Source organism: Sordaria macrospora, chromosome 1, assembly GCF_033870435.1.
Source record: "Sordaria macrospora chromosome 1, complete sequence".
Lineage (NCBI taxonomy): Eukaryota > Fungi > Ascomycota > Sordariomycetes > Sordariales > Sordariaceae > Sordaria > Sordaria macrospora.
This window is the reverse complement of record NC_089371.1, coordinates 5,568,515-5,581,216: the sequence shown is the minus strand read 5'-3', so window position 1 is coordinate 5,581,216 and position 12,702 is coordinate 5,568,515. Positions and strand designations below refer to the sequence as shown.

At 53.3% G+C, this 12,702-nt stretch overlaps 3 protein-coding genes across 3 annotated transcripts; 1 reads left to right on the top strand and 2 right to left on the bottom strand.

Moving 5' to 3' along the window:
* Nucleotides 1–152: 152 nt before the first annotated feature.
* Nucleotides 153–3,496, top strand: SMAC4_01527 (uncharacterized protein). The gene is made up of 4 exons (XM_066089609.1): nucleotides 153–1,166; nucleotides 1,219–1,655; nucleotides 1,718–1,954; nucleotides 2,009–3,496. Exons 1-4 carry the CDS (start codon nucleotides 396–398, stop codon nucleotides 3,468–3,470), a joined length of 2,907 nt encoding a protein of 968 aa, XP_065945750.1. The 5' UTR covers nucleotides 153–395; the 3' UTR covers nucleotides 3,471–3,496.
* A 129-nt stretch (nucleotides 3,497–3,625) lies between these two features.
* Nucleotides 3,626–4,800, bottom strand: SMAC4_01528 (uncharacterized protein; the record flags this gene model as incomplete). The annotated part of the gene is made up of 1 exon (XM_003352647.2): nucleotides 3,626–4,800. The coding sequence occupies exon 1, from the start codon at nucleotides 4,736–4,738 to the stop codon at nucleotides 3,626–3,628; it is 1,113 nt and encodes a 370-aa protein (XP_003352695.1). The 5' UTR covers nucleotides 4,739–4,800.
* A 984-nt stretch (nucleotides 4,801–5,784) lies between these two features.
* Nucleotides 5,785–7,776, bottom strand: SMAC4_01529 (uncharacterized protein). The gene has a single exon (XM_003352648.2). The coding sequence runs from the start codon at nucleotides 7,664–7,666 to the stop codon at nucleotides 6,098–6,100; it is 1,569 nt and encodes a 522-aa protein (XP_003352696.1). The 5' UTR covers nucleotides 7,667–7,776; the 3' UTR covers nucleotides 5,785–6,097.
* Nucleotides 7,777–12,702: the final 4,926 nt, after the last annotated feature.

Sequence of the window (12,702 nt, the reverse complement as noted above, 5' to 3'; positions counted from 1 at the left end):
CAGATTGCTACGTGCGAAGACTGGGGAAAGCTTCGTTAGGATCGAGGATTGCATTGTGAAATGATATGGCTCACGGCCTGTGCGCGGAGGAATCTTGGTCGATTGGTCGGCTGAGGTGACTTTGACTTAATCAATATAGAGGCACCCCATATTTCCCTAGGGTGGTACGTGCGGGATACGCGTCGCGTTTGTTAATTACCCCGCCGTGGGAACCTTGATGGCCTACGTTTTTCCCAGCGCCTTCCCAAATGGACCTTTTGGCGACTTTTACACTGCACTCAATCCCGCCTGCCAAATACATATCTTCCAAATTGCCAGCCGCCCACTTTGACTGGACTGTTGGAAATCGCATTCTTGAATCTTGGCCCTGATGCGATCGATCTCCGCATCTTGCAATGGCTGATCCGCCTCTTCTTGCCGCGGCCCCTGCCGGCGATGCGCACTCTGATGTGTCTCAGATGCACAACCCAACTCGAAGCAAGAACGCCAAATCAACTCCGATAGATGCGGCAACACAAACCGACGATATTCCATTCAACCCTCCGTCACGTCCGCCTCGAACAATACCTCACCGCTCACCCTTCTTTGGAGTCTTTCGAACCGCCTACGAGAAAGCGGATGCCTCTTTGGTCAGCGAGTCGCTGCTGTCATGGCCGGAAAAGTACGGACACGCCGAACCTCCGGCGATTCTTTTCGGTCCCCCAGGAACCGCAGGGACAGAGTTTACATCTCTCCACCACCTAGACCACGATACAGCGCGACGAGTGGAAGTTGTTCGCCGGGGTGCAAGAGCTGCTGGCTGGGACGTTTTCTTCGCCAGTGTCAGAGCCGCATGGTCAGGCCCGTCGATTTCCAAACTCCACTCAAATGCCCAGCACTGGCCTGTCCACAATGCGGAATCCGCACTCTTTGAACACCTGGACCGCCGAGAGGTTGATAGCTCCTGGTTCGACGTGGAACTCATGTCCGTATACGATTTGGATGGAGAGCCTGTAGTGCCACCATGGGTTTGCAGCTTTAACCCACCGAGGCCTTCCATGTTAAACAGTATCAAGGGCCTGATACACGAGGAGCTGTTCTGTACCTGTCCTGATGAGCAGACTATGCCGAATTTCGCCTCCCAATACCTTGAACAAAAATGGATCCACCAATTCTGGCACGCAGATGTAAGTCTGGCCCAGCCCGAATGCTTGACCCCATACTAACGTATTACGACAGACGATTCTACTCCTTCCTCAAGCACAATCTCCAGCTATACTGTCCAGCTCGGCCGCTGTGAATTCTCCCATTGGCAACGATGTAGTCTCACATATCGCCCAGTACTTCGTGGGTTTAGCCCTTCAACCCACCGCCGGATTTCCTGATGCCGATTTAACAGTCCACAACGCCCGTGTCGCCGTTGATATGGTTTACCGGGTCATGGACACTGCAGTATTGGGCCCGGTAAATGCGGATACTATCATGACTCCTTCTGTGAAGGCCCATATACTCAAGTTCGCAGGAGAGCAGCGGGATTACCCCCTCTTTCTTCGGGCTTGCACTCTTCAAGCCAGGCTCGACAGCGCCCCCGACCAGCAGCTTTTCATTCCTTCGCTCGATTCTCTCGCGAAGAGGAGGTCGTTAATGAACTTTTGGTCTCCGCACCTTCGAGAATGGTTCGTCTCGTAATCTCCAATCTACGGCGCTTTCTATTGTAACTAACATGCAACCAAAACAGCCTAACTCAGGTCATCCTTTCGTACCAGAACTTACATGACCGAGTCGAATTTGTACTCGCCTTGCCAAAACAGATCACCGGTCAAAGTATTCTGTCACACCTGCCCGTGTCTTCGTGGCTCAAGCCTTTACTTATCCCCGATGACCTGCGAACGCCTTTACTTTGTTCATCAAAGGATGGCTGTGCTCTAGGAAAAGCCGCTCTCAGCTTTGACAACGAGTCTTCTATTGTTACTGAGTACGTCGAGTCGCTCAAAAGCCTTGCAGAGCATGATTGCTAACATCAAATTAGACTTGTGACGAACATTTTGAACCAAATGCAGCTGCCCACTGAGCCGATGCCGTGGATCGCTGCGTTTATCGAGTCCATACACTTAAAGATAGATTGGGTAACAAGACGGCGTCTTTGCCAATCATTCCTCAAATTCGACCACTTTTTCACATCTCACCACATACCAAGATACGTGTCTGCTTGGTCATCCGCGGACATCAACATCATTGGCTTCCTCCTTTACCTCGCAAGACAAGTCGACATTAAGCTCTACAAGGTGTGGATAGCTGACCTAAGGAGATCGGTCAAGCAATGGGACGATATCTACAAGAATGGCATGGTGAGCTTTTTCAGCTCTGTCTACGGAGTTGTATCAAAAGCATCGCTGCTAGACTCTCTATGCACAGATTTGCTCAAGCAGTACTACCGGATGTTCATGCGGCCACCGCAAGCTCATCTATCCGGCCATCAGGACTTGTCACGGACACCCTCCAGACCGGTTGATCCTACCGACTCTATAGCAATGGAAGGGTATCGGTTCTTAGTGGATGCAAGCCAAGAGACAGCTCGGTTCAGATGGACAGCCCTCGAAAGAGATTTGGCCAAATGGCTCTGGAAAGACACTGGGGTTCAAGTCACGCTTGATCTGTCTACGCTGCCCCCTACTCTGATGGTCAAGAAGCTTTCTACATCCAGTGATGAATGGCTCAAGCGGAGAAAGGCTGCCGCCAATTCATGCAAAGACCTGGAAAAAATTCGCCATGCCAAAATGGAACAATTCCCAAACTCTCAACCACCATACCTCGTGGATTGGTCGTTCGCGGATGGAACCGGCCCAGATCCAGCATGGGTCTTGGAAGATGATCCGGCAATTCCACCCCCGGAAACCCCGAATACACCCAGACGTCGAGTTCTCGACAGGGCGGTCTCACCTGGAAGCTCTCCCACATTTGCTTCTCCTGCCAGCAGTGAGGTTAATGAGCGCGACGAAAGCATCAGAGATGACACGTATGGTGTTCCTCTGGATGAGAAGCCTGACGACCAGCCATCCCCAGATACAACGGAGCTAACCAAAGAGGAAGCTTTCAAAACACTTTCGTACGATGAGTTCATGATTCGGAGGCACAAAATGGAACTGAGGGATGAATGGGAGAAAATCCGCGAGGAAGACGAGGAGGATTTGAAAGAGCTTTACGTGCTTCTTGGGCGTCGCAAGGGTCTTCCCCGAAAGGCATACATTACTGAGGAAGTTTTGCAGCTCGCCCAAAATCCATCCGAGGGACTTGTTACGGACCATCGGAGACATTGGTTGACGACCTCCTGGGTAGGCCGGCTGTGGGAACACAGGAAGGGGATCAGATTGATCACTCCCGCTGACGATCCACTGTTCCAGCACTCCAAGTACGGGATCAAGAGGAAACGGGGCATGGGCTATGACGAGGACGAGGACGAGGACGAGGATGATGTTCATCCCGTATGGTAGGTAATTCATCCAGTGTATATATGTTCGGTGTGTGCTGGCGGATATCCACAATAGAAAGTCAGAAAGAAGGGTGCCGATAGACGGAATGCCCCTGATCATCAATCGCTCACTCGCACCCCAAATCTCCCCCATTGTCCAAATCCACAAAAAAACCCTTACTCCTCGTCCTCATAAAACACCAAACACCTAACCTCAATGCTCTCCCGTCCTGGCGTTCCCTCCGGCGTCGCCGGATCCACAAAAGCCGTATGCGGCGTCCACCCCGCCACGCCCTTCTTTCCCCTCCCCCACGGCTCCTCCAGTCCCTCACCCCAACTATCAAAGCACTTAATCAGCACTACCTCCTCGGGCTTCATATCCTTGACATAATAAAACTTATGTCCCTCACTCGGCACAACCCCGTACGTCTCGCCCTTGACTTCATACCCCTCGGTGCTGGGCCACGTCTCCTCGGGCGGGAAAATCTCCTTCCCGCGATCGTCACCATCGTCCTCCTCGGGCCGTCGCTTGGGATAAAGCAGGTCAATCGGCACCAGATCCCCCGGGTTTGTCGATCGCCAATCAATAAACGCCAGCGGAAAATCCGTCGCCGGATGCGAGATGGGGCGCCACACGTTGATGATCTGGTACCGGCCCTTCAACAACTTGTCCGCTTCTTCCGGCGGGGATACATGTCTGCGCACCCTAGCGGCGGCTGCCGCGGGGGTCTGATCGACGTGTACCTGTTGCACGGGCTTTCGTGCCGCCGAATCGTTGTTTCGACGAATAGTATGGTCGAAGATCTCAACCCTTTTGATGCCCGGTAATTTTTGCCGAAGTAAAGCTTCTACCTCGGCGTAGTACCCTGTCCGAATGGCTGATTCGTCGGTGAATGATTTCTCGGTGGCAGGGTGTTGGTATAAAGCAAAGCCGGAGATGTCGACTCCGAAATCTGTTGGGGAGGATTGAAGGGCGGAGCGTAGATCGTGAACAAATTTTGGGATGGAGACCCGTGAGAAGGAGGAGTAGTCGACGTCTACTTTTGACCAGGACTTGAGGAAGGGGGTAGTGGAGCGGTTTATGGTGAGAGGATCGGCGTAGCGGAAGGTGCCAGTTGTCATTTTGGCTGTGACTGGGGTTGTGGTAGTGGTGGTGGTGGTGGTGGTGGTGGTGGTGGTGGTGGTGGTGGTGAGGGTGCGGATATGTTGATGTTGGGTCAGTTTGGTAGATGGTATATGAGGTCTGAATCTGATGGCGGTCCTCCTGAGTGATGAGGTGACTGCTTGCATTTGACAGTTCAGTTGTGAGTTTGTGGCCGAGATGATTGGTGATGATGAAGAGAAATGCTTCGGATGGATTGGACCACAACTTTGACGACGCCCGCCGGGAATGATGTCGACATGCAGGGTTATATACCGGTTCGGAGGGCTGCGGGAGCGGGCGGGGGCCGGATTGCGCCACTGGTAGTCCCGCTGGCGATATCTCCACAAATGCCGGGGATGGATTAGTAATGCCAGGGCAATTGGTAATGGTGTTGATATCATCAGCAACTTTCACATTCTATGTGTATTACTTCGAAACACCACAAGCTCGACAAGTAATCATTTTAATATCTGTCATATCCTATCTCGTCTTCATGAACGTGGGTCATGGTGAGGTGGAGGTGTTTGGCCGTTGTCGCAATACCAATTTCTTACAGCGGGAGCGGGAGCCTGATAGTGGGCGAAAGAATCGAGGGCGCGGAGACTAACAGTATTGGATGTGCTTTAGTGGTAAAAGTGTAAATGAACTGTTCTTGCCCTGTTTGCTCTGAGGTCCCGGTGTTACATGAACAGCACTAACATTATTACCGGCAAATGCCCTGTACAGCTGTTAGTGTCCTCCACTTCGGGATCCCTCGAGTTTTAGTTGCCTGGCGATGAATCTTTTGAGTTTGGGGTTTCCCTCGATTCTTCCTCCAACTCAAATGTCCTCTCTCTGCCAGAGAGTACCTCTTAGTGTTCCGACGAAACGGACCAGCTCATCTCACGCCCACGGTTATTCGTCCTTCATTTCACAAGTGCTAGGTATTTTGCTACCGATGGGATTCTCTTCTCCAGCTTCTTCAGCGCCTACAATGCAAGGGTCGCGTCAAAACATCGCGATGCGCTGCGATGCGAAGTGCTGCGCTGCGGCCGCCATGCATCCAGTAACGAGCATTCAGTGGCTGTAAGACAAGACACGCATCGCATATCGGCATGCACTTTGCTGCACCTCACGAGACAAGCATAGAAGTCAATGATTCATATGCAATGCAATGCAGTGGTCAAGGTAAGTTATGTTTTTGTTTCAAAGATCGTGACGACCTTTCTTATGGTCTTTGTATTAATAAGGTATCTAATCTGTATGCCCTTCACGGTATTTCCAAGGGCATTTTCAAGGGCATTTCCAAGCCCTAACCCATAACGATCGTGTGGTATATGTCATGATATGTAAGTCATGGCCTTGTCTTCGTAACGACTCTGTCGTAAAAAAAATAGCAAATACGCCCTTTTGCGCCGCGCTATATATCCGATGGTAAACAACAAAAAATGTTCAAACACAAACAAAAACAACAAAACCCCTTCTTTCTTTCTTTCTTTCTCTCTCCAGACAGCGGAAGAACCAGCTTAACTGTCAAAGATGGGGCCATAAGCCGGGATGCCTCTCATCTCGCACCCATGCACAATCTTCTTGGTCATCATGGGGTTGCTGATGCAGCAGACCGCCTCGGCGTTGAACTCCTTGAACAACCGGAGAACGATGGGCAACATGTCCACGCGGCCGGTGATGGAGGTGTCAAGAATGACGGGGTTGCTGTCCATCCTGTGTACGAGGTCCAGGGTGCGCTGGCCGTAGGTCTTGAGGGGGGACTTGGTCTGCCAGATGACGCGCATGTCAGGCCTGTTGGCGTCCTCGATGAAGGAGAGGCAAGGGCCGATGCCGGAACCGGTGGTGACGACGATGATCTTGGGGAACATGCGCAGAACGTAGCCGAAGCCGTAGGTGGGCACGCCGCGTTTCCAGAGGTGGGTGGGCTGATCGTTGATGGTGGACTTGGTCCAGTCGCCGACCTTGGAGACAATGCACGAGAACTTGGTGTCGGGGCTGTCGAATTTGTCGGTGAAGCAGGCGAAAGAATGCCAGTCCTTGAGCGGGTGCTTGGCGACAGAGATGCCCTGGCCGAAGACGACTTCAGTGTGGTTGAAGTGAAGGCGGATGGCGTGGGCCGAGAGAGGCTCGGGCTTGACCTCGATCTTGCGGAGCATGAGCCACGGGTGGATGGTGGCCACGGTGAGCACGATGAGGATCCAGAAGGCAGGGAGATGGACGAGGAAGTGACCGATGCTGGCTTCCTGGGCGCCGAGCAAGATGAGAAGGATCCAGAAGAGGACGAGGATGATCCAGTTCGCGAAGCGGTGGGTCAGCTCGAAGTAGTCGTGTAGCCTCATGCGGAACGTGGGGTAGGCGACGATGACGATGGAGAGGAGGAAGCCTAGGACGGCCCAGACGAAGGTTAGAACGGTGGTGTTGATGACTGATGGCCTGTAGTCATACGTGTACAAAGCCGCAAAGCCAATGTACCAGACTACCGATGCCACGCCTGTCCCGCTGTGGACGCCGCCAAAGTGGAAGACCTTGCAAGCTAAGCGGCGGATCCTGATGGGTGCAGATCTGGGGATGGAACCGAAGATGAGGAAGAGGGCATTGATGACAAGGGGTTGACGGCACAAGCCGCAGACAGCGATGTTGACGGCAGAAGCGTTGACCAGGTCCATGGGCGTGGCACCCTTGATCATCATGATGACAAAGGCAATGGCGTTGCCCATGAAGGCTATCGTGAACAGACGACGGTAGATGGTGAGGATCGTGTATCGGACACGCCCCAACGGCTTCTGCTTGTAGTCATCCTCCTCGGTCTGGGCCTCGAGGTCGACAATAGTTGGGCATGTTGACTGGTACGTGAGCCGCTTCTCGTTGACAATGAGAGGCTTTTCCGAGTTGGTTGATGATGTGGAGATGGCGGAAGCTTGGGAGAAGGTGGATGAGACGGAGTCATTCTGCCTGGTATGGCCGAACTGCGGCCTTCCGCTGGAGGTTGTAGGTGGGTTTGGTGTGGTTGTGGTCTCGATCGTGACTGTGATCCCTGCCGTTGAGGGCTTCTCCTCGACGGGGGATGTGTATGGCTTGTCCTCCATGATGAAAATGTCTAAAGGTAATTTCGACTACGGACTCCGAAGGATAAAGGTTTCAGACTTGGTCGGTTTGATATGTGATGGAAGAGATTGCGATCAACTTCTGGAGGACAACGGGATGGGACCACCATATATCAACGTCCGGAGTCCGTCGTCCTGGTCTACATAAAGCCAAGGGCAGGCCCACCCCTTGGAGCCCGATGCTGGGTGGTGAGCTGGCCCGGCACTGAGCACATGTCGCCGCATTCGTCGAGTGACTGGGAGGCTCGCATCCCTTTCTGGTGGTCCATGACACCGGGATGGACCATCGGTCTTGTTGCGGAGTTTGCGGAGTCAGTCTATGGTCTCTCTTGTCCACACTGAACCAACATTGCGGTAAGTGATCTACGCCCTGTCCACTCTCATGTTGCCAATCGATAGGAACTGATAAAGGGAATGGCGGGCACCGTACATGGAGGTTGCACATCTTCACGACAAGCTGCCGGTTACACAGGCCGCAAAGCTGAACAACCACTGGGAGACGGCCATGAAGGGCGAGCGGGTGGAATCCGACAAGCTCCCAACCCAGGCCCTACTGCATGACGACAACATGCTCGACTCAATCCGAGACGGTCACTGGCCTTGAGACAACAAAAGGCGGAGGTTTAAGGCGGGGAGGTTGAGGTGTTGGCATGCAAATTCTTCTGCATGTGAGACGGTGGTAGAGGAAAAGGGGTAGCACCACAGAATGGCAAACAGGAACTTGGTTTCTCATGGAGTTTGCCGGGACCGGGACGGGAATGCTCTTGACGGTGTATGGGTTGGCATCCAGGGCCATCCAGGGCTAATCAGGGCCTATCCAGGTCCCATGTCCGGCATCGCGGGCTCCAGAACGCCGGAGTATCTTTCTGTGGTGTTTGTGGTTTGGCAAGGGCGATGAAGATCGGTTGGTCCTCCCAGCTCTGCATGAAGAATTGGAGAGCAGCTGCAGGTCCAAAAGTCATGATAGTCCGACCCAATCAGTGCTGCCTCAGTCACCGGGAAGCACTGTCGTTCCACCCGAGACAGCCCTGGGCAGCTGGACGACAGCGGTCGCACTCCCCACAAACATTGGAACACTGGCCGTCCCCACGATTCCAAAAAAGTGGAAAGGGGATTGACAGGGCACCTTGACGGCCAAAGCACAGACCACCAGGCTGCGCTACTTGTATGCCGCTATCGCGAACCTTCCCCAGTCTTTTGATCACGATCGGCAGAGCAGTCACGCTAACTTGATGGATCCTAGCACCTCATCGCTTGCCATCGACTTGCAGTCAAACAGTGTGTCGGCGTGCCATGTCTTTTCCTCGGTTTTCCCGTTTTCCAACTCTTCTCTTGCAGTATTCTGTCGCTGCCACGGCAGGCCACTTCAGCTTTTCCAGACGATGTTGTCCTATTCTCGCCCTGTGATTGATCGATTGATTAATGGGCAATCATCATTGAGACATCGACCTAGTTCAACGTCTCCTAGTCTCCTCACCGTCGACGCCATGGTCTCACGGACTATTCCAATTATTTGTCTGACCGGCTTAGCTTCCAGTTCGAGGTAGTCATTCCGATGGTGTTGAGCCGCCCTGGGGTTAGGTAAATCGCCGAGAGACTGGTTCCTGACGGGACTTTTCCTTCACTGGCAATGATTGTCTCGACTCGTTTGGCCGTTCCTCAAAAAGTCCCCGGATGCCCTTGGGCTCCTCGAGGCCCCCATTCCCACTGCTACCGGAATGATCAGCGCCATTACCCGCATCCACATAGTGTGCTGACGGCTGACAGGGGGCTGGCGACGGGACTTGCCATATCGACTCGCTTCCCTCTTCCATGCCGTACCAAGCCACAGACTCGCACAACCACGCCCTTTGTTTCCTCCCATGCCATTGGTCCTGGGGCCAATATGGCGCTCATCCAAGAATCACTACGCCGTACCTGGACTACCGTCGAGGGCAAAGTGCCTTCGAGAAAGGCTTACGCCTAGAGTCACGAACTGTTCCTGGCGGGATGGACGTAACATCGAGGTGCGCAGGAACGGGCCAGTGGCTCTGGTGGCCTCCGCTGCTGCGAGGAAGCAATCATCCTGATACCCGTCAGTTCTTCATTCCAAAGACACAAAGGGAGTCTGCGAGAAACCTACCCGCCGTTCATCAGATTGCGACAGTCACGAGCGTCGTCGACAGTCGATCAGATCGCAAAATCACGGTGGAGTCGTCGACTGTGTTATTGCTGGCTTCCAGGACAAACCCAGTACACACAGCACCATGGGTTGTCTTCCCAGCCGCCCTCAACCTTCAAGCGCTGCGGGACCAAGCCAGAGGATTCCCATCTCGGATATTGTCAGCTTCGCACTTGACAGACAACACCTCTATGACCAGAACAAGCCGCTCTTCATTGATGCCGAAGACCCCATCCTCTCGTTATCAGCCAGTCAAACGATCGCATTAGTGCCGAGACTGGTCGCGGGGTTGCATGCGGCCGGACTCAAAAAGGGCGATGTTGTGTTATTGCATCTCGGAAACCATGTGAGTATCATCCCGAATCTACTCTTGTGCGTTGTCCTTCCGGTCCTCCACTGTGCTTCGCATCCGAGCCAACGAACATTGCAGAAATGGTCGCCGGCGTCCTCCTTTTTTCCTGCCTTTTCCCTTCTCATTCCGGGATCTACATAGATCCACTTTGTCTCTATTGTCCGGGTCCCTGTCCCGTTCAAGGGCCGGCTTCCCTTCCCCAGTTTTGCTTCCCCTTTCCTCCGGACTCCGGACTACCGCTTTCAGTGTTGTGTTTTTCTGCGATCAACTTTTGACTCACCAACTGACTTGACCACAGTATCTCTACGCCGCTCTGTTCTTCGCCATTGCTGGCGCAGGTGGCATCTGTTGCGGCTCTAACCCCGCCCACCAGTTCCACGATTTGAACCATGTCGCTCATCTTTCAGGCCCCAGATTCGTGATCACCACCCAGACCAAGACGGCTACCGTCCACGAGGTATGCACGAAACAAGGCATTCCACCTTACAACGTCTTTTTCGTGGAACCTCTCGACCACCACGTCCTCCAGCAAATACTCCGCAGCCCGAGTCGGGTGGAACAACAACTCGGAACGACCCTAGGCCATAATGCCCCAGGCAGGCCACTGACGGATCTCCTTCGCCATGGCCAATCCGACTGGATGACACTCAGCAGCGAATTGGAGATGAAGCAAACAACTGCTTGTTACTATTCTGCTCCTGGACCTACCGGCATCCCCAGACTGGTTGCCGTTTCGCACTATGCCCTCGTGGCCCAACATATGGCTCTCCGTCCAGGGGATGAACCCTATGGCGGGTCTGTGGTCCGGCTAACATGTCTCCCACTCTTCAACATGTTTGGCATCGTGTGGAACCTCTTTGCCGCCGTACGATATGGCCATCCCGTGTACATCATGTCCAAATTCTATTACAAGCACTTTATCCACTACGTCGACAAGTATCGGGCATCTGAAACATATCTCACACCAGCGATCATCAAGGTCCTCATCAACCTCGAAGATCCTGCTCTCAGAGAAAGCTTGGTCACGCTCCGCTACATTGGCGTGGGTGGAGGGCCGATTGACTCGGTTGCCCTAGGAAGGCTGAAGGCCGCCCTCCATCCGGAAGCTACCGCGTCTCAGATCTGGGGAATGACGGAGTTCGGGGTTGCTGCCCTCTTCCGCTGGGGCGAACACGATGAGACAGGATCCCTGGGTCGGCTACTTCCAGGGTACCAGATCCGCGTGGTTGATCACAAGGGTCATGATATCACGGCAGAGGCCCGACCCGGAGAGCTGCTTGTCCGCTCACCAAGTCTCATGAGTGGATATATAAGCACCGTACCCTCTGCCGGGGTTGACCAAGAGGGATGGTTCCGAACCGGCACAATTGGTTTTGTCAAGAAGGGCAAGTTCTACGTTGTTGGCAAAACGATGGAGGTATCCGAAACCCTGAAGAACACACATTCCGAACAATTCTCACCTGGTCCTTTACCAGCTCTTAGTTCACATTCTTATTATCATGACACATGGTGATGGAGGATAACGAGGACATTGATACGAATGAGGTTGGGTCGTTGAGACCTGTGAGCTGTCTGCAAATGCTCATCGGCAAATACCGTCGCTTCAACGGAGCCGCAAATATCCGGCCTCGCCCAACCTGCAGCTGATTGTTCACCGCACACACCGCTTGATCGAGATAAACTTTTACGGTCAATCGGTCCTGCATCTTTGCGGGTGCAAAAACGTTTTCTCGCACTGGACTACCTGCATCCCGCCTCCGCGAATCGGAGCTCTTCTCTCGACGACATCCGACATCCACTATGCTCGCCGATAATGAAGAAAATTCTGCGAAGCGTGGGTCGAAAGCGAGCGGACGAGTAATTCGAACTCGCCAAGCTGGCTGGCCGCGGGAAGATGGTAAAACACGAGCTGTTTGCTGACCCGCGATGACCCGATATCACGAACACACTCCAGGATGAGAGGATCAGACAGCTCCCACAGTCCAAAGAGATATCGTTGCGCAATCCACTCGTCGCTGACTGCGAAGTGAATGCTCATAAAGCTGAGGTAACAGAACTCTCAAGAAAATGGGGCTGGGGGGGGGGGGGGGAGTCCCAGAATCGAAGGCATGGCGGCAGTGTGTTAGTTGAACAGAACTTTGTTGCTTCACAGTTTAGATCTTTCTTTCGTATCTTTTTCTGCGCAAATGCCTGCTTGGCGATGGTATTGTTTGTTCTTTAGTTCTGCTTTTCTTTGTGCCCAGAGGTGTCGTATATCGAGTTGATATTCTTGCCCAACCTCGCCACTTGATCACTCATGTACTGCAACGGACCTTGCCAGACACTCAGAAGCTGTTGTCCTTGACTCCATTTTAGCGCGCTCACATACTGCCCCAGCAGCGTGTCGATGTCAAGAGAGCATAGTTCCAAGCTGGTTCGCCTCGACCCTCATCCGTCCAAGTCCTCATATCGAATCATAGTATCCAGTTCAACGCTGTGCCTCCCGTCTTCACAACTCCTGTATTC